The following is a 20,196-nucleotide window of genomic DNA, read 5'->3' on the forward strand; positions in this document are numbered from 1 at the left end:
ATAATGGTTTCTACCATAACATTCTTGGGATAAATAATTGAGTTGGTTTCCCGTTGCACAGGTTCTATTTTTCAATGGCTATTTCTTGATGAAATCCTATTATTGCGCTAGAGATTTTAGGCAAGGAACAAATAACCTTTCTTCACCGAATGTATCCTAGGTTGCAATGATGTTTAATAATAACCGCGAGATTACAACGGTAAATAACAAATTCAAAGATATAGCTATACATGTAATACGAGAATAAACGGTGAATTAAAATATATAGCTGTAAATAAGAGATGTCTTTAACTTGGTTAGCACACGTTGTGGAAGGATTTGGATATTTCAAATTTCATAAGAGTTTAATGGCATTCGACGAGGAAAGAGAGGCTTACGGTTCGATTTGATTCATTCCGAAGGAAGCTGGAAATGATGCGGAACCGGAGAAGGAGCAGCAAATCAAGGGCGGAAGGGCAGCTGACCCTTTTCGTGTGGAGTGTTGACCCGCTGGCTAACGGTCCCCGGTCATCCATCCCTCCCCTCTCCGACCCTGCGTACGAATGTGCCGCCGTGGGTGAGGGTGAGGGGGCGCGATGCGGGGGCGGGGGCGTCACGATTCACGTGAGCCCACGGAGGCGGCGTGGTGCGCGAGGGCTGGACTTGGTGCTTTCCCTGCAGCATTCAAAGGGCGGGGGGTGAAGAGGGCGGAAGGGGATCGCTTCCTGCAATCTGGTCCCTGGATCCACCCTGAACGTCAACAACGAGCCTTAATAATGGGCGCTCTCTATGGATGACGTTTCTCGAAACATTCGTCTTTTTGCGACGGGTTTTAGCTAAAGATATTGGAAAGAGTGACTCCAGAATTGAGACTCGCGCGGACGGATTTTGACATTTATTATTAAATTAACGGCAAGTACAATAATTCGGTTTAAAAACCTAATAAACATTTGTTGTACTGTATTATGATAATCCTCTCTTCAAAGTGACCATACGCAAAATGAATTGCATTGCATAGATTGCATCGGAGGTTAAATCAGAACACTTGCACAAGTTGATGGTTGAACTGAAGAGAGTTCAGAAACAGAATTCTTGAGACTCGTCCCTTTCGCCGCAAGTTTCATGGAAATAAACAAATGAAAAGGGCCAAATGAGTGTGTTACATGAAGCTCCTAAGTTTTAAATTGATTTTCTTTTCCATTCCATCTGCAATGTACTTTCTGTTATATAATTAGATATGTAATTTACAACTGGCACGATCGTACTGAACACTAACTAAATTACATCAAGAAATAAAAATGTCAAATGATAATGGTGACTAAGGCGATTAATGTGAGTTCCGGTGGAATGGAACATTTCACAATATCATACCTCAAGTTCATTTTGCTCTACTTGTTTAACAGCGAAGCAGAGCAACAGCTCTGTTGAGCAGTCATCTGCGGCGAAAGCCTCGCGACACAAAATGAGAAATCTGTACGTAAAACTACGCGGAAAATTTTGGATTTCCTAAGACTCATCTTTAACCGCCGGAGGATGGGAAGTGTTTCCAAGATATTTTGCCAGAGCTACAGGATTAAATGATTATCCCCAATCCCAATTGATCGTTGAGACACGCAGAGGTGTTCTGAGTGGAATTATAGCTTTTAACACTACCTTCTTCCTTCAAGTTGTTTGATAGATTTTTTTACTGAATATTTTCCACTTCCTCCCCCATTCCCTCCATTGTCACTCACCCTTCCCACCTGGTGCTTGCACCCCCTGCCACACACCTTTTCGGTAAATCGCGGGTTACATACGTCGATCTCGACGTTTTCGCAATTGACACTGGGGATTACACGATTACATCTGTCTCTAGCGTGTACTTTATTCCAATGTCAAGCCAAACAGCGATCAGCCTCTAAAATTTACCTTCAGAAAAATGTTTCATGTGTTTGCATAGAAACCAGCGTTGGTAACCACGCCCTCCACCCTTTCCACTCCCAGCCTACGATGGGCACACTTAAATGCGGAACAATCTCCGAGAAACACTCCAGTGTCGTCGGTAACCGTGGGACGTGGCCGGGGGGCTCGGGTGACCTTCCCACGGTTACGTATTGCCGAGCGAGCGACGATTAGGTTTCGCAAGGAGCACCGCACCATGGAGGGTTGATCGGCTGCGGGAGCCACGCTTGCCTGGCGCGGCACTCCTCTCCCCTCCCTCGTCCACGGGCACTTGCCGCCTCCGTCGGATACCCTTATCGCGAAAGGCCGGCGAGGTGCCCTCGCGAGGCCGCGAGAGACCACTCACTCTTCCTGTGCCCGGGATGGTGACCACTCGGCTAACAGGAAAGGTCTCGGAGATAAGCGGCCTTTTTTCGGACCATTCTCCAGCCACGTTGGGATATCCGGTGTCAAGGGAGCTTGACACACCCGTTCACACATTATTTCAAGACCGCGAAAATATCGTCGCCGCTCTCACAGTCTTAGTTCCTCCATCCTGATGTGTTGAGCTTGGTATGGATGAACTCCATCATCGCTTATCAAACCGACCTTCGGGTTGATAACCGCGCTCGCCACGCTGTCTGGGGTGAGCTCAGGGCGCGCATTTCAGGGCTGTTCGGATGAGCGGAGCTGACCTCGGATTGAGAACGTTAAATGATGGCGGGACATAAAGCCGGGCCTGGTGGTTGCGTTGTTTGCGTGAAAGAGAAACTCATAGACTACGAGTAGGATAGTGCATTGGAGAACAAAACTTTTAAAAAATTATATTTATTTAAATTTTACCTCTTTCATTTTTAGAAAAAATGTTTGTCATAATGCTTTACATTTATTTGTTTAATAATTTTTTCTTTTCCTATTTTTTAGCATAGATTTCTTAATTTTTTCTTTTATTTTTTACAATAGCACAATGTAATATGCATTTCTCAGGCAAACATTTCCCCGTCTAATACGAAACAGTAGATTGTCAGTTCCCCAATAACTAAAGGAAGAGATAACTAAATCCAGACAGACAGACTCAGGCGAGCAATTCTTTTAGGCAGCGGATGTGTTGCGTGGAGGATAGGTGTTGATAACTGTGCTTATATATGAATATATATATATATATATATATATATATATATATATAATACATGTATAAACATAAAATCAAGTACCTAGTGATTAATCATCAATCCTTGAATATATATATATATATATATATATATATATATATATATATATATATATATATATATATATATATATATATATATATATATATATATATTTATCGTGTGTCGTGCCCGGCAGCGGGGAAGAAAAGGCTTCCGTGGTCGTCATCCCACGACGCCCTTGCAAGGGACAACCGAAACCAGCAGGATGGATAGATACATAGAGGTCTTTATTTGGGCGAAATTGAGACCAAATGGTCCCTTCTTCCATTTAACCCATCGTCGTATACTTATTATATTAGGCATTAAACTAATAGTTACATTCATATGTACACATAAATACATATAGACAGACATAAATTCATATAGCACAGATTTGCACATCGAAAAGAAAAAAGTATATATATATATATATACATACACACACACATACATAAACATACACGCACAAACATACATATATACGAGGGTCATCCGGAAAGTAGTACCCGTTCGTGCCGCATGAAGTGCTGACGACGCGAGTAGCCGCTGGACGAGGTCAGATAGCTTCAGTGGCTTGTCTGCCTTCTCTGAGCCAAGTTGCGTGACGCTAGCATTGCCTGTGTTGTTTCTGTGATTGTTTACAATGTTTAAAAAAATTGAGAACGCCGCCAGTTGTGAAGTGAGGGCAGTGATTAAATTCCTCAATGCAAGAAACGTTCGCCCATGTGATATTCATCGCCAATTAAAGGAGGTGTATGGAGACAATGTAATGGACGAGTCGTCTGTTCGGCGGTGGTGTCGCAACTTCAACATGGGGAGGGGGAACACACACGACGATGAGCGTTCGGAGAGACCGTCTGTCATTACAGACCAACTGGTGAGCTCAGTTGACGAATTCGTGAGGAACGATCGGCGCGTCACAATTGATGACATCTGTGAGCATTTTCCCAATGTTTCTCGAACAATTGTTCATGAAATTGTTAAACACCATCTGCATTATGCAAAAATTTGTGCAAGATGGGTCCCTCGCGTATCTCAATGAGCTGGCGGCGAAGGACTATGCAGCAGGAATACAGAAACTTGTCACACGTTATGACAAATGCCTTAATTTGCTTGGAGATTATGTTGAGAAGTAGTTTAAAGTATCCTCTTTCAAATAAATTTTTTTATGTTTGTTAATATTTACTTTTGTGTCTTTATTTCACGAACGGGTACTACTTTCCGGATGACCCTCGTACAAACACATACCTACACATATATAGTAAAGAACTCAGACCAACAAAGTTAGACATTGAAAAAGAAAATGACGTAGAGGAAGACAGCTTAGGTCCAGGCATACTAGACAATGAGATAGAAAGGGCATTAAGGGAGATGAAACTAAATATGGCCGTGGAGGTAGATAACATTCCCGTGGAACTTTTAAAATGCTTAGGAAAATTAGGGAGGAAGAGGCTATATGGGCTGATCCGTAGTATTTATGAGGAGGGAATCTGGCCGGAAGACTTTGTGAGATCAGTTTTAGTTCGCATTCCGAAAAAGGTAAAGGCCACGTCATGTGAGGACTATAGGACAATTAGTTTGATATCCCACGCAGCTAAAGTTGTTCTCAGGATCATAAACAAAAGGATAGAGAGTAGGGCAAATGATTACTTAGGGGATGACCAGTTTGGGTTTAGGAAGGGGAGAGGTACGCGTGATGCCATTGCAGTAATGAGATTATTAATCGAGAGGAACACAACCAGGAGGTATTTGCCTGTTTCGTAGATTTCGAAAAAGCGTTTGATAGATTGAATTGGGAAAAACTAATGAGTATATTGCAGAAAATAGGAATAGATTGGAGGGAAAGGAGGCTAATCCGCAACCTGTACATGTCTCAGACTGCTCAGGTGCGAGTGGGGAACGGGGAGTCTGGTTGGGCAGTGTTAGGAAGAGGTGTAAGGCAGGGTTGCCCGTTATCACCGTTGCTGTTCAACCTGTATGCAGAGGAAATGATTAAAGAGGCATGGGAAGAACTGGAGGTAGGAACGAAGGTGGGCGGGGAATTCATAAAATCAGTTAGGTTTGCTGATGACCAAGCTTTAGTCAGTCAGCCAAGGGGCTGCAAGTATTGCTGAGTGAATTGGAAATTCAGCGCGACAGGTATGGTATGAGAATCAATATTAATAAAACAAAGGTTATGCGATTTTCTAGAAAGAAAAAGGCTAAGCTTAACATTAAAGTAGGAGGGCAAAAACTAGATCAGGTAGAACAGTTTACGTATGTCGGTAGTGTTTTGGACCAACACGGTCAAAGTAGTAGGGACGTAAGGAGAAGAATTGCGCTAGGCGTAGAGGCCTTCACAAGGAGGAGGGAGTTGATGACAGGGACTTTGAGTAAGGATGTTAAGAAAAGACTCGTAAAAACTTTGATATGGAGCGTAGCTATGTACGGTGCGGAAACGTGGTCATTGAAGCAGGAGGATAGACGTAGATTGGAGGCTTTTGAAATGTGGGTGTGGAGAAGAATGGAGAAGGTGAAATGGACAGAGAAGAAAACAAACGAGGAAGTACTTGGTATGTTGGGCGAAGAGAGGGGTTTGTTGGGAGCAATCCTATGGAGGCAGGAAAAGTGGCTGAGGGGGGTATTGGCCGGCAGCGGGATGTTGAAGACTGTGATAGAGGGTAGAATGTTGGGCAAAAGAGGAAAGGGAAGGAACAGGATAGGGATGTTGGACGGGATGAAGGGAGGAAGAAAGTACTCAGAGATGAAGAGGGACCCTATATAGAGTAGGATGATGGATTTTGTGTTCTGTAGGAGTAATAAAATATTTGTTTGTTAGTTGTGTCCATCCAAAAACCTACCTTAACCGGTAGATTACCTTAAAAAATAAAAAAATACATACATATCCACACACATACATACACACATAAACATGCCTACATGCATGCATACATATACATAAATAGATACATAATTACGCACATATACATCCTTACATACATACATATACATATATAAATTAAGAATACTCCTTCAAATACTCAAATTAAATGACAGTGAAGATAGAGAACAATAAATTGAGGAAAGTCTAAGCAAAGAATGAGGTTTGTGGGAAAAGCTAGGGAGAGCGTGGCATTGCTCAACTAGTAAAAACCCACGCAGGAAAAACACCCACGAAGAGAAGGGGGGTGTGACAAACCTGCGAAAACCCTATTAATTAGAGGAAAGATACATGTACATTGTAACAATCATTTTTACATAGTATACATATCGTTAAGTTATTGAAATTGAAATGGAGAAATCAAATACATTGACAACACATGCGGAGTAATGAGAAGCGCAGTATTTCTAAAACTAATGATGCAAACTCCTACCGCTTGAGATGACAAAACAAAAAAGCAGAAAAAAGTAGACACAGTGATCTGTATAGCAGCTGAGTGGAATGAGGGAGGGTATACTGGTTAAGTTAAGTACCTGAGGAAAATGAACTTGTGAAGTGCTCTTTTAAATGTTGTTGTTGATGAAAAGTTTTTTATGTCATCTGGGAGAGAGTTCCACAGACGGCATGCTGTAAGATGAAAAGATTTGTGATGGATTTCCGTGCGATGGTGTGGGACAAGAAGTTTATGATTACCCCTAGTATTTCTGTTGTGGATTGAGCTGATGAAGAGGAAATTTTTGTATAGATATTTAGGTGTGTGGTTTGAAAGTATTCCGTAGAAAAGTGAAAGAATATGTAAATACCTGCGGCCTTCTAGCTTTAACCAGGATATTCTATTAAATGAGTCAAATATGATCGTATTTCCTAAGATCACATATGAACCGCACACAGGAATTATGGGTTCTCTGGAGTTTGGTTTTCAGTTCGCCTGAAAGGTCTTGGTATAGTACATCACAGTAATCAAAGTGGGGTATGAGAAGAGAGGACACAAGAAGCATCTTTAAGGAGGGGGGAGCAATGTGCTTTAACCTTTTCAGTGAATGCAGGGATGAGTTAATTTTTCTGCAGATAGCAATTGCATGATCAGTCCAAGATAATGTTTCATTTATGGTTAAGCCTAAATTATTTACTGTCCTTAGGTATGGTATGACCGATCCTTGCAATTTTAGTGGTTGTAGTTTATCAATACTTATTTTAGAATGTAGTTTATGGTATCCGATTATAATGCACTGACTTTAGATTGGGTTTATATTCAATACATTTTTTATTCCCCATAGTGACAAAGCAGCTGGATCTGAATTAATTTCGTTTATAATTGTAGGTAGGTCTTGAAGGCGGGAATGGTGATATATTTGTAAATCATTGGCATAGAGGTGATGTTTGCAATTTAAAATGCCTTTACTAATATCGTTTATATGCAGGGAAAAAAGCAAGGGTCCAAGAATGGATCCTTGTGGAACACCCCTGTGTATTTAAAGCCAGTAAGAGGATGAATTAGGTGTAATGAAATCTCTTTGAAATCGGTTACTTAGGTATGAGCGAATCTACAGTAAAGACGAGGCAGAAAAGTTCAGGTTTTGAAGTTTTGCTAAGAGAATATCTTTGTCAATAGAGTCGAAGGCTTTGGTCAAGTCTAGGAGAGTCTAAGAAATTTTGAATGAGCTTCCAGCAGAAACTGGAGTTGATTCAGGATTATACAAACTGTATAAGTAATTTTTTGCATTAAAGTCGATTTCCGTCGGTGGGGTTGTGAATAAACGGTTTAGATCGTCCGGAGAAATCTTAGCAGGTAGGGAGTGTTGATTTTTAGTTTTTCCGACACCAGGGTACTTCAAGCTTTTCCAAATATGTGACGGGGACTCTTTAGATATTTGGAAGGCATATATGATTTTGGAATTTCTAATGACTTGTTTAGTTTTGTAACCCAGTTTTTTGTAGATATTGAATACATTTTCGTTTCTATGTTTTTTAAACAGGCTATAGACTGCGTCACGCCTACGCATCAAGTATTTTATTTCATCTGTTATACAAGAGGAGCGTGGTTTGGACAGTCGGATTTTTCTAAACGGTGCATGTTTGTCTCCTAGATCATTTAAGAACGTATTAAATAGTTCTACTTTTTTATCTATGTCGTCGATGATTTCTATAGACTGCCATGGAATGGTAGCCGCATCGGATACTAGGTCTTTGTCATCTATGGACTTGAAATCGCGAGTAAGAATGAATTTCTGCTTAAATTTAAGACATCTGAGTATGTTAAAAATAATACATCATGCATGGATATTCCTGGGGCAGAACGTTTCCCATATGATTTGATTTTGTCAGGGTTGGCTGTAATTATTGCATCAAGCCAAGTGGCTGATAAAGATGTATGGTGGGTAGGTTCTAGGGGAAGTATGCTAAGACCTAGGTATGACATAGAGTTAGTAATTGTTTTAGAGTCATGAGTCGAGGAGAGAAAGTTGGCATTGAAGTCACCGGAAATAATAACATAGTCATAGTTCAGAATGAGGGAAGATAATGCTTCTTCCAAGTCGGAAAAATAACCTACCTTGGGTGGGCGGTAAACTAAGCCTAAAAGAATGGCCTAAAAAGCCTAAAAAGGTTATCTCTAAGAATGCAAACTCGGGTCTTTTGCAGTAAATGGAAGAACTTTTTGATATAATTTTGAATGAGAGATCTTTTCTCACGTAGACACCTACGCCTCCACCAACCTTGCCAATACGATCATGTCAAAGGCAGTCAGACCAGAACAGAACCACCAGAACAGAGCCAGGACAGAAGACGCCGGAGAAAAAGACCAAATTAGTTAGAATAGGAATGTGGAATGTTAGGACAATGATGAGGACAGGGATATTGGAAAAGATTAAGCGAGAGATGGGAAGGGGAAAAATAGATATTTTAGGTCTATGCGAGGAAGGATAGCGGGGGCTACTGAAGTGATAATTATAGCATAATATACAGCGGCGGGGACGAGAGCCAACGAGGGGTTGCCATAGTATTAAATGAAGAGGTAGGAAGAAGCCTAGTCAACATAGAACAGGTAACAGATAGAAGAATATTACTAGTAGAGATAAAAGCAGAACCGACCAACTTGGTTATTATTCAAGTATACATGCCACCGAGCAACCATACGGAGGAAGAGGTCGATAGGAAATACGATCAATTAGAGGACATAATCGCGTGTGTTCCCGCAGGGAAACATTTGATTGAGAAGGGGAATGGAATGCGACGGTAGGCGAAGGAAGAGATGGTGATGAGGTGGAGGACTACGGTTTAGGCACGAGGAATGACCGCGGGGAGAAAGCAGTTGAGTTCTGCAGGAGACAGGGGCTAGTCATCACCAACACTTGGTTTAGACACCACAAATGACGCAGGTATGCATGGAAAATGCCAGATGACTCAGAGAGGTATCAGCTAGATTATATTCTGGTTAGACACAAGTTTAGGAACAGTGTGATAAATTCCCACAGCTTCCCGGGAGCGGATGCGGACTCTGACCACAATCTAGTTGTTATGAAATGTAGCGTCCGTTTCAAAATGATAAGGCAGGGGCAGTGGGTTAGAAAATGGAACGTAGAAGCATTAAATGGATTGAAAAAAAGGAGTACCAACAGGCTGTAGAGGAAATCATGGAGGATGGCAAAGAGTTGAACTATCGACGTAAAGTGGGAAAGTATCAAAAAAGGGTTATCTAAAGCCGCAAAAGACACTATTGGAACTGCTAACGCGAAAAGGACTAGGAAACCATGGATCACGGATGAGATGATTACAAAGATGGATGAGAGGAGAATGTACACACAGAGATAGTCAAAATGAAGTACAAAGAGTTAAACAATAAATTGAGGCGGGAAACAGTAAAGCAAAAGAAGCATGGTGGAAGACGCAGTGTAAGGATATGGAAAGTTTGCAGAGGAAGGGTTAAATTGGTGCGCTGTACAGCAAAGTGAAATCCTTATTGGGAAGTAAGAAAGGAAGTTCTATGGTAACAGTTAGAGATAAGTCGGGTAAGATAATAGTTGACGCAGGAAAGATCCAAGAGAGATGGAAGGAATATATAGAAGAACTATATAGTAAAGAATTTAGACCAACAAAGTTAGACATAGAAAATGAACATGAGGTAGAGGAAGATTAGAGCTTTAGGTCCAGGCATTCTCGACGATCGGATAGAAAGGGCATTAAGGGAGATGAAGCTAAATAAGGCTGTGGGGGTTGATAACATTCCTGTGGAACTACTGAGATGTTTAGGAAAATGTGGGAGGAAGAGGCTATATGGGCTGATTCGTAGTATCTATGAGGAAGGAATCTGGCCGGAAGACTTTGTGAGATCAGCTTTAGTTCGTATTCCGAAAAAGGTAAAGGCTAAATCATGTGAGGACTACTGGAAAATAAGCGGCCGTCAAATATTTTCTATTTGCAGACAAAATTAAGTCTATTTCCTCAGAATTGCTATTGAATAACATAACCACAGCTTATTATCAAAGTAATTTTTGTTTCGGGTTCACATATCATAGAAGAGTGTACAAGGCAGACACTCTCATCCCATGGATCGGATCCATACCGTTCCAGCAGCTGCTCCGAAGTGATAAGTGAAGGATTTGGTGCACGAATAGAATTTCCCTTTGCCGGGAAATCCATATTTCCGAATACGGAGGCACGTGGTTCTACGTGACAAAATAATTGCGCATGCCCATTGTGTACTATTTGGTTGGACACATTCGTAAATGGCCATACATAGTATGCTTAGCCACTCGTACGTATTTGGGCCCGGGTGGCGCTTCCGGAGGATGGACGATGCCGCGGGTCATTCATTATGACCGCTGGCTCGGACTCGGGTTGGATGACCAATGGGGAGGGAGAGAGGCTCCGAGCGATCGCCGAACTGCAGCGGCGCAATCCACGCCTCACCTAAATCAGCGCCTATTGACATTGAAAACAAACTCAACTCCATCCAGAAGGCCTAGCTGGGCTTCAAAGGTGAGGGAGGGCTCCCTCTGCCTCCTGCAAATCTCCCTGCAAGCCACCGCCAGGGAGTGTGGGATAACTAACCTTAAATCCCTTGATTGCATCTCTCACTTCTTTACCAAAATAGTCGAACACCGAGTCCCACATTACCGCAATATGTCCTCTAATGCTGTTCTGTCTTCCCTATCCATTTCTAGTCCCCAAAGCTGCAGACTTTAAGCTGATTTAAAACTCCTCTACAACACCCTAAACTCCCCTGCCCTGAACTGCTAACTTTCTTCAACTTCAGGATACCAACCCGATCCACCCGCACCCACTCCCTACTCCATCTCTGCCTATTCCTAGAATATCTCTCACCAAGCGCTCACCTTTCCTATTTCGCCTCTCCTCCCTTCTAAATTCGCTCCCTCACACTGTCGACCCCTTTAACTTATCATGCAAGAACTTCACCACCCAAGCTTTATCCCACCTTTCAGTAAATTAAAATTTTCCCCGGTCCATGCTTGGTTCTCGTTGTTATTGTTATACTGTTATTGTCTTTTGTCCTCTTTTATGTTTGTTATATTTTTCACTGTAAATTGGCGCCACTGCTGCATGTGAACAATGTTTTAAAATAAAATAAAAATAAATAGGGAGGGTGATTCTACTCCGGCCATGTTTCATCAAAACTGAATGTTACTTGAATGTCAGATATCAATAGAAATAAATGCTAAATAGCCAAATGATGGAAGTAATATTTATACCCTCCATACTATGTGCTTCACAAAAATCCGAAGTTTTTCATGTTAGACGAGCCGTTCCGTAAAGAGAGCACGAAATTAGATCAAAGTAATGACCGCGACGAGGTTACTTTGAACGAGCACCGAGCGCCATTGCACTCTGCTTCACTAAGCAAGTCGGCGTGTAAGATTAGCGCACACCTTATCCTAAGTCAATCGTTTCCGTAAATGTTTTAAATAGCAGAAAGTCGCGGTTTGGGTTCAGATGGGAGTAGATATTCACCGATCAGATTGGACGCCAGGATCTCCGGGTAAGGAGCAGAACGATTTATCCACTGCATACCCACAATACCTCATTCAAAATGTCGAATGATCGGACGCTGAAGGCAGCTCCCATCTTTCCGAATAGAAGTCATATAGGTCGAATAGAGACGGAAGGAAGGCCCGCGGTGGTTTCAACACGTTAAAACGGCATTCGCGAGGCTCACGACGTTAGTATACACGTACATTTAAACAGACATTACTTAAGTGTAGGATCGTATTCGTATCGTGCGTGCAGTGCGATGTTTGGCTACTCCTTCATGCATTACTTGCCTCGTGGTGGTCACATAATAATATTTCTCTAGGAGCCCATCGTTTGAAAGGGACGCCACCGCAAGCAAGATCAGTTCTGCACGGGATCCCTGCTACCTTCCTTTTCCCTCTTAATACTTCTCGGCCCTCGAAACCCAAGTTTACCCGACGCCTTAGGGGAGAGGCACGCCATAAAAACCCTTCCCGGGCAGGCCTTTGTGGGCCAAGGGCGCGGCCCGAATCGAGGACGCCCCCGCCCTCCCGAGTACCCAGGGGTGCCGCCGGGGACTGCGCCCCCTACAACGTTTGAATGCCAACCCCACGCCCCCCTCCTCTCCTCCTCCCCCCGTGGTCCTCGCCCAGGTAGCCGATGCGGAAAGAGTGCCCCTCGACCAGCCGAGCAAGCCTCTTCGCCCGGGGATCCGCACCTTTCGAGTGGAGGAAGGGAGTGAATTATACGTCTAAAGCGGGAAGGACTAACGTTAATCATTATACGAGGGTCATCCGGAAAGTAGTACCCGTTCGTGCCGCATGAAGTGCTGACGACGCGAGTAGCCGCTGGACGAGGTCAGATAGCTTCAGTGGCTTGTCTGCCTTCTCTGAGCCAAGTTGCGTGACGCTAGCATTGCCTGTGTTGTTTCTGTGATTGTTTACAATGTTTAAAAAAATTGAGAACGCCGCCAGTTGTGAAGTGAGGGCAGTGATTAAATTCCTCAATGCAAGAAACGTTCGCCCATGTGATATTCATCGCCAATTAAAGGAGGTGTATGGAGACAATGTAATGGACGAGTCGTCTGTTCGGCGGTGGTGTCGCAACTTCAACATGGGGAGGGGGAACACACACGACGATGAGCGTTCGGAGAGACCGTCTGTCATTACAGACCAACTGGTGAGCTCAGTTGACGAATTCGTGAGGAACGATCGGCGCGTCACAATTGATGACATCTGTGAGCATTTTCCCAATGTTTCTCGAACAATTGTTCATGAAATTGTTAAACACCATCTGCATTATGCAAAAATTTGTGCAAGATGGGTCCCTCGCGTATCTCAATGAGCTGGCGGCGAAGGACTATGCAGCAGGAATACAGAAACTTGTCACACGTTATGACAAATGCCTTAATTTGCTTGGAGATTATGTTGAGAAGTAGTTTAAAGTATCCTCTTTCAAATAAAATTTTTTATGTTTGTTAATATTTACTTTTGTGTCTTTATTTCACGAACGGGTACTACTTTCCGGATGACCCTCGTATATATATATATACATATATATATATTAATGCTCTTATATATATATATATATATATATATATATAATTAGATTATATTAATGAAGCTCATGCATCTCTACTCATCCCCATGGAAGGAAATGTAACTATACACGAAAATACACTATGTTAACAATATTAAAGAGCATAACATAAAAGGAGAATGCATAGTAAAAATCAGAACGAAATATGATCTTTTCGTTTTCGCTCGATATTCAATGTTTGTCCGCTTAGGTCTTCTTTTGATTTTCGCCATTACTGTTGAAAATTTCTTTATTTTAATTTGAATTAATATTTCATGTCTTTATAAACTGCCAGCTTTTCTTTTTCCCTTGGTTTGTTATTAAGAAAAAATACTATCTTTTAAACCGAAATATTGATGAAAGGAATCAGCCGCCCGGAAGTTTGTTTGAGCCCTTTCCGTCCAATTTGAAGGAGTTTTATGAACAAGTATAAAGCAGCCACTGGGTGATAAACTTCATTGATCAGTGATTATTAAACTATTGTACTTTTGTATGTGATGTGGACGGCGTGAGAAGTTGTATTACGAGTGTCAATGATTTTGTGTTAACGGAGCGTGATTTGGAACGGTCTATGAAATTGAAAAGTGCGCGATTATGTACGGAGTGCGGCGATGGACGGAGCGTTGTATATTCTATGGTAGGGCCCTCATGTGATGGTAAAGGTGCGGTTGGTAATCTTTAAGTGTCATTGTATTGCAGAGCATTTTGTCTCATACCTGTTCTTCTTGTGTGTGTATGCATGCATGTGCATTGTAAGAGTGACCGTTGTCCAGACCTGACCGTTGCCACCAGGACAATTGCCTAATCGCAACGAGATATATATAATAATAATAATAATACTAACGCGTTTGAGTCTGGGATGGGGTATTTTTCCCCCATCATCGCATATAATATTTAACAAACATTTTCCAATTGTTTCCGTGTGTTTCCTGTGATTTAAAACGCCGGTGAATGCAGTTCATTCTTTATTTTCTCCCGATTGACCCGTTAAAGTTATCTTCTCTTCGATACACAATTCGCTTTTCCTTAATCACTTTCACGAACTTGGTTTTCTTTTATGAAAATATAATCTATTCGTTTGATGGACACGAGTGTCTTAACCCTTGTGGGCAGATTTTCTTATCCCGTATTTAACGTCTAGATGTGTGTCTTATTTCTGACTCCCAGGTATTCCACATCTTGCGCAATACGTATGCCTGCCTTGCTCTAGGCTTGAGGATGCATGGATTTATTTTCCGAGAAATGCATCATTTACAATTATTTAAAGTATAAATTGGAACAAGAAGCACTGCTCTTCAAGGAGATCGCCAAAAAAAGTAATGCCAAGAGATTCCGAAAGAGGCGCTCTGATAGGTGGACGGCTGAGAAGGATGATGAATTCGCAGGTGGTTAGCAATTTCAAGTTTTTCCGGCTGGTTGCTCGATGGAGATTTCTCGGGCGCGTTGGCGAAGCCCCACGTCAACGCTTCGAGGTCTCCTCCATGCAACTCGTAGCATCTTTGTTGTCCATGTTTATGACCCGGGGTCAATCTGGCTGTCTGCTTGTCCCGCGAATGCCGTCTCCTGATCGGAATAAGAAAGACCTTCGCAGCCAACACTTGAGCTTTGCCGGGGAAATAATCGACTTCGAGGACGAGGGACCTTATGCACCAACTGCGAGCGGGAGATGTCGATGTCATTCATCATTAGGAGTGCCTCGAAAATAATGGGTTTGCAAACGCCTTGCAAAAGCTAGAGTAACAGATTCGTATCAGTCTGGAGATTCAAAAACCTGCGATTAGAATTAAAAAAAAAGTTTTCAACCATCTGGATGGTATCTAATAAATTCATCTGCATTCATAATGCATGAATGCTATCAAGAAATAAATATGATTTCGGCGCTAACGTAGCGTACGTTGAGGAAACCAACGTACGCCGTGGGTGCGGGTTCACGCATAGTTTTCTTAAACGAAACGCCGCAAAGCGCAGCGGTGGAGGAACGGACGGGAAATCAGAGGGAACGACCAATTAAGAAAAGAGAAACACTCTCTCGGGGCGACTGGAGCCAAGCCGAGGGGAGATTTGACGGAGAGTAAGGTGTATATATATAATACACTACAAGGGCCGAAACGGATCTGGAACGAGTTCCGAGCACAGCGCCGCGGGGTTTTCGTCCCAGCATCCCACACCACCACAGAGCACACACACACTCTGATGAAGGGGAAAGAGGGGGGCAAGCAGTCCCGCCCCCTCCGTCTCCCACCCCCTCCCTAGTTCCCTGCAGTACCACCAGATGGAGAGCCCGCCCGGGCGCCTTCCCCCACTCGCTTCCCTCTCGGGCCGTAAACAGGCGTTGTCGCCACGGCAACACGTGGGAGGGGGGGGGAGAGAGGCGGGAATCGGAGTGGAGGCGGCGGCAGCGGGTTCCCTCCTCGAGCATCAGTCCGCCAGTGGTCGTCCGGCAGTCCGGTGAGGTGACCGCGAAAGTGGGCGTGATTTGTTTCTCCCGTGTGTCGTGTTCAAGAGTTGGGTTGATGGGACGGTCGGCGGAGTGCGCCGCCGTTGTCCCAGCGATCGCCGGGAGATGATGGCTCCCCTCCCGAGGGAGGACCACTGGGGGAGCTCCGCTTCGGCCGGGGGGATGCGGAGGTGTGACCGCCACCATCCAGGCGGGGACGGTGGCCGTTGTGTGGGTGCGGGGTCGCCGGGCGATCGTCATGACTGTGCTTCGTGCCTCGGACGGCCGATGGAAAGGTGGTGCATGAGGAGGCGGCGGCGAGGGCACGCGCTCGCCCCGGCTGCGGGCGCGGCACCGTCCGCGGCCGGACACGGAGGGCCTCCGTGCGGGCAGAGCGCGGCCCTCGGGGGCCCCAGCGGTTGTGATCGGTGCCTCCTCGGCATGGATTACGAGCAAGACGATGGATGTACTGTCGAGAATAGTTGTGATAGTATTAGTAGTTCAGGCGAAGGGGCAACCTCCTCCCTTCCGACCCGTCTCCCGCGTTCGAGGATTTGCGGCGACGACGGCCCTTCGGAAGGGGGAGGCGCCCCCGACGCCCTCCGCGGCGCCCAAGACCCTGCTTGCCCTTCCTTCGCCCCCTTGTTCCTATCGGCCGACCGCCGGAGCGGCCTGACTGTGACCTCCTCCTCCTCGGGACGCACCGGGGATGGTGCGGCGGTGCACTTCCCCGGCAAGGGCCGACTGCCCAGGAGTGGTGCAATTGATAATCCGTCTGCAGACGACGCCGCGGGTGTCGGGATCACTGGGTGCGGCGAGCGCGGGAGAAGGGTGCGGCGCTCGGATGCCGGCGGCACTTCCCGCGCTCTGCTGCTGCTCGTCTCACTCGTCTGGCTCTCGCTTGGGGCGCTCCTCGTCGACGGGGCATCGGCTTCCATCATGGGCGACGGCTGTGACTGGTCGGGAAGGTACGTGAAGGGCCCCCGACTGCATTATTTATCCTCGGCAGCTTTCTTTTGCCGAGGAAAAGACAGTTCATAACTATGGTGAACGGAAACCACTGTGTTTATTCATCGTAGGAACAAATATATATTATGTCCACTCGTTTGTAATGCTGCAATTGATTTAGGAAGCTTATTTTGAAAAAAAATTTCGACGATTCGTCAGACCACCCCCCGCCACTTATCTTCGCGATGGACTGTGGGGTGTTCTGTATATGTGTAAGTAATATGCCATTTCCATCTTTCGATAAAATTGATTTCACTGTGGAAACACATTGGTCCCCTAATTATGCTCGCTTTACTTCTTGCTTCTTCTTAGTGTCGGGTACGCAAGATGGGGAGTATCGTGAAAATTAAAAATGCGGTTATTTCTTTTCTTCAATTTGTTGGGTGTGCTGGCGTTTAGCCGAGCAAGTGCGTCGTCGGATGACGGATTCGCGGCGAACGTGTCTTCTAACTCTCGCGAGGGGACGGGCAACCAGGGCACACCACTAAGGGGCGGGTGTATGACGACGGCCGTCGCGCCGCCACTCGCGGCGACCACCGACACTCTCAGCAGGTGACCCCCGCCACATGTTCGCACAAAATCCTTCTCCCTCGCCACTTGTTGATTCCGGGCCTGTTTGTTTGGTCGCATGCCGCCGTTAGGGTGGAAAGTTCACGCAGGCCAATTTCGAAATGGGGTCCCTCGTCGTTTTTCGCAATTAATAAATATTGATTGCCATTTCCGAACGGTCACGTTTTTGAAAGTCGGGGAGACTCTTCGCATCACCCAAGAACTTCCCCAAGTTCCTCGTCAAACCCTTCACCCGCGCAGTTGATAAGCGTCCGCCTCATTAACCCAAGCCGTTTATTCATTTTTACTTGTATTAACGCATAGAAATGTCTCAGCTAATTAAACTGTTTCATAGAGGAAGCTTGTTTTGCATCAAAACCAGAGGGAATCGTTGATATTTGGTGACTAAGTGGAGGAGGAATGGTATCATCGTAATTTCTTTATGCTCCAGCTATGCTTCAATAACAAACTCCTTAACAACCGTGCGCGTTCTGAAAAACTCGCCTCCTTCCGGGTCATTGGGTCTTTCAGTATATTTAAACTGTATTATCTATCATACTTCGTCTAGTTACTTATTTTACATTTATTTTCTATCTCGTATAAAGTTGCCAATTCTTATTTTATATATGACGGATTTCCTAATTCATGTCCTGGAACTTGTTCCCGAAAGGTTTTAACCTCGACATTTTTCTTCTGCTTGCATTCGGTGTGAGCCATACCCACTTGGCTGTGATTTGGAATTCCTCTCGTGGTCCATTGAATCTTCCAATTGCTCCATTTCTCGTCCCTCCGCCGAAACTGCTAAATTGCGGCATTTCCTTTCAAAGCGAATTTATAGCTGACTTGACATCTTTCAATCTCACGGTAAGACGCAATTACTTCGATTCGATTTTCAACAAAAGAAAAAGCTTAGAAATAGTGTTTTGTTTTAGTTCTTGGCGAGGACCTTTTGTTTGCCCGTCTCGGCACCGATAGCCATCGTCTCGTCGTTAGGTATAACTTTTTATGCGCCCCGAGGGAAAGCGTGATCAATTTTGGGTGCTAGTTGTTTCATATGCCTCCCTTTTATAGGTCATGATTTTCGTCCCACGACGGATTTCGCGTTCCGTCACGCATTGATTTACCACCTGTCGACTACGGCTGGCTTTGAGTGAGACTGCGATGGGGGCTAAGTGGTCGGTCCTGGGTGCGGACGAAATGGACCGAGGGAAACATTTTGGAAGGCATGCGTAAATGGCACATGAAGAAAAGGGAGAATGCGCTAATTGAGAAGATATGTATAGACATTTTCGGGGAAGGGTAATTGTATTCAGGACGATCGTGACCGCCAAGGGGTAGTTTGAAATGCTGAGGTGGTTTAGTGCATTTTGCCCAGGGTGGTTGTCGAGTGGTCTGGTGGATCCACAATGAAAAATAGATTTTCCGTTCGAAGTTATTCCTACTTTTTTGTCGGAGTCACAATTTGCACACGATATTACGAGCTGATGGCAAACTTCATTTAAAACTTTCCCGGAAAGAATGCCCGGCCGTCCCCGTGCGGCCGGCATCGTCCCATTCGTCGAGAGCCAACCCGGTGACCTAACGGGCGAAGTCCTCTTTTTCCCGACGCCTCGCAGCCATTGGTTAGTTGCTAACTGGGAAAGGCTTTAGAGAGACGGCCGAAGAACGGCGAGCTGTCGAGTTGCATGAATGCGTTAATATCGCAGAGAGTTACTTGAGTACGAGAGTAAGTCGTACTCTTGAGTACCCACGCATTGTATGGATGAATAAACAAACAAGAGTTGGCAAGCCAGGACCGCAGACTGCGTCTATTGTTGTGCACAGTCATTTCCACGAGGTCAGAATAGCTCGTGCCATCTTAAAAGGAACGAAATATTCCACCGCCGAAGCCGATCTCCTCAGTTTGTCGTGGTTGGTGTTTTCGAGGAGTGGAAATATTCACGGGGGCACTCACGAACGCAGTAATGATCCATCCTCTGTGGAAGACGTGTTTGTATCTCAATGGAGTCTGATAAATAGAAGCCATGGAAGCGAAAAATGTCTTATTTAGAATATTCTACTCTAATATTTACTTGAACATCCTGTCATGAATTTCCTGAAACATTAACTAACACCCAAATAGAATAAATTGATCAGTTCGCATTAACTGCATCGAATTGGGCGCGGAATTTTAGATTCTTGAAAAAATGCAGGCTTTAGATGAACTCACTCGCGTGTTCTGAAATATTGTAGTAATTTAGGACGGAATGCCTCATCAAATGTAATTGTGCATTACTGTGAGCATCTATAAAAATGCAGAGATCTTCTCTCCCATTTTGGGTGGAGATGGATGTTTAAAAGGTCACCTTTGTTTTGGTTTCGTAGTGTTAACAGCCCACGAATAAAATGCATGTTTCTCTTTCCTTTAACTCGTAATCATTCCACAGTACGTACTCTCTTAGTCCTCATGTATCGCTCCAATCGTGAATCCATTTCCCTAGGGATAGGTATTAAGGCCATGTTTAATGGCTCTCCTAATGGTTTCCCAGCGACGGGGAGTGGGGAGTTTTCGGAGGAGTGAATTCCAACGGGTGGGAGTCGGGAGCCTGTCACGTGACCCCGGATGGTGTCCCGGTGAGGGTTCATTGTTCATAGACGAAGGAGTC

General features: G+C 44.4%; 1 protein-coding gene across 2 annotated transcripts in view; it reads left to right on the top strand.

Annotated features, from left to right (window-relative positions):
* The first annotated feature begins 15,992 nt into the window (after nucleotides 1-15,992).
* Nucleotides 15,993-20,196, top strand: part of LOC139688637 (meteorin-like protein) — a 96,946-nt gene continuing 92,742 nt past the window's right edge. For both annotated transcript variants that reach the window (XR_011700770.1, XM_071586200.1), the window contains exon 1: nucleotides 15,993-16,962. Coding sequence is in view for 1 of the 2 variants with exons in the window: in XM_071586200.1 (XP_071442301.1) it covers nucleotides 16,121-16,962 (842 nt within the window). In the remaining variant the exon portion in view is untranslated. The remainder of the gene's footprint in view (nucleotides 16,963-20,196) is intronic.

This window comes from Hetaerina americana, unplaced genomic scaffold (genome assembly GCF_022747635.1).
Source record: "Hetaerina americana unplaced genomic scaffold, ioHetAmer1.1.p SCAF_21, whole genome shotgun sequence".
NCBI classification, from domain to species: Eukaryota; Metazoa; Arthropoda; class Insecta; order Odonata; family Calopterygidae; genus Hetaerina; species Hetaerina americana.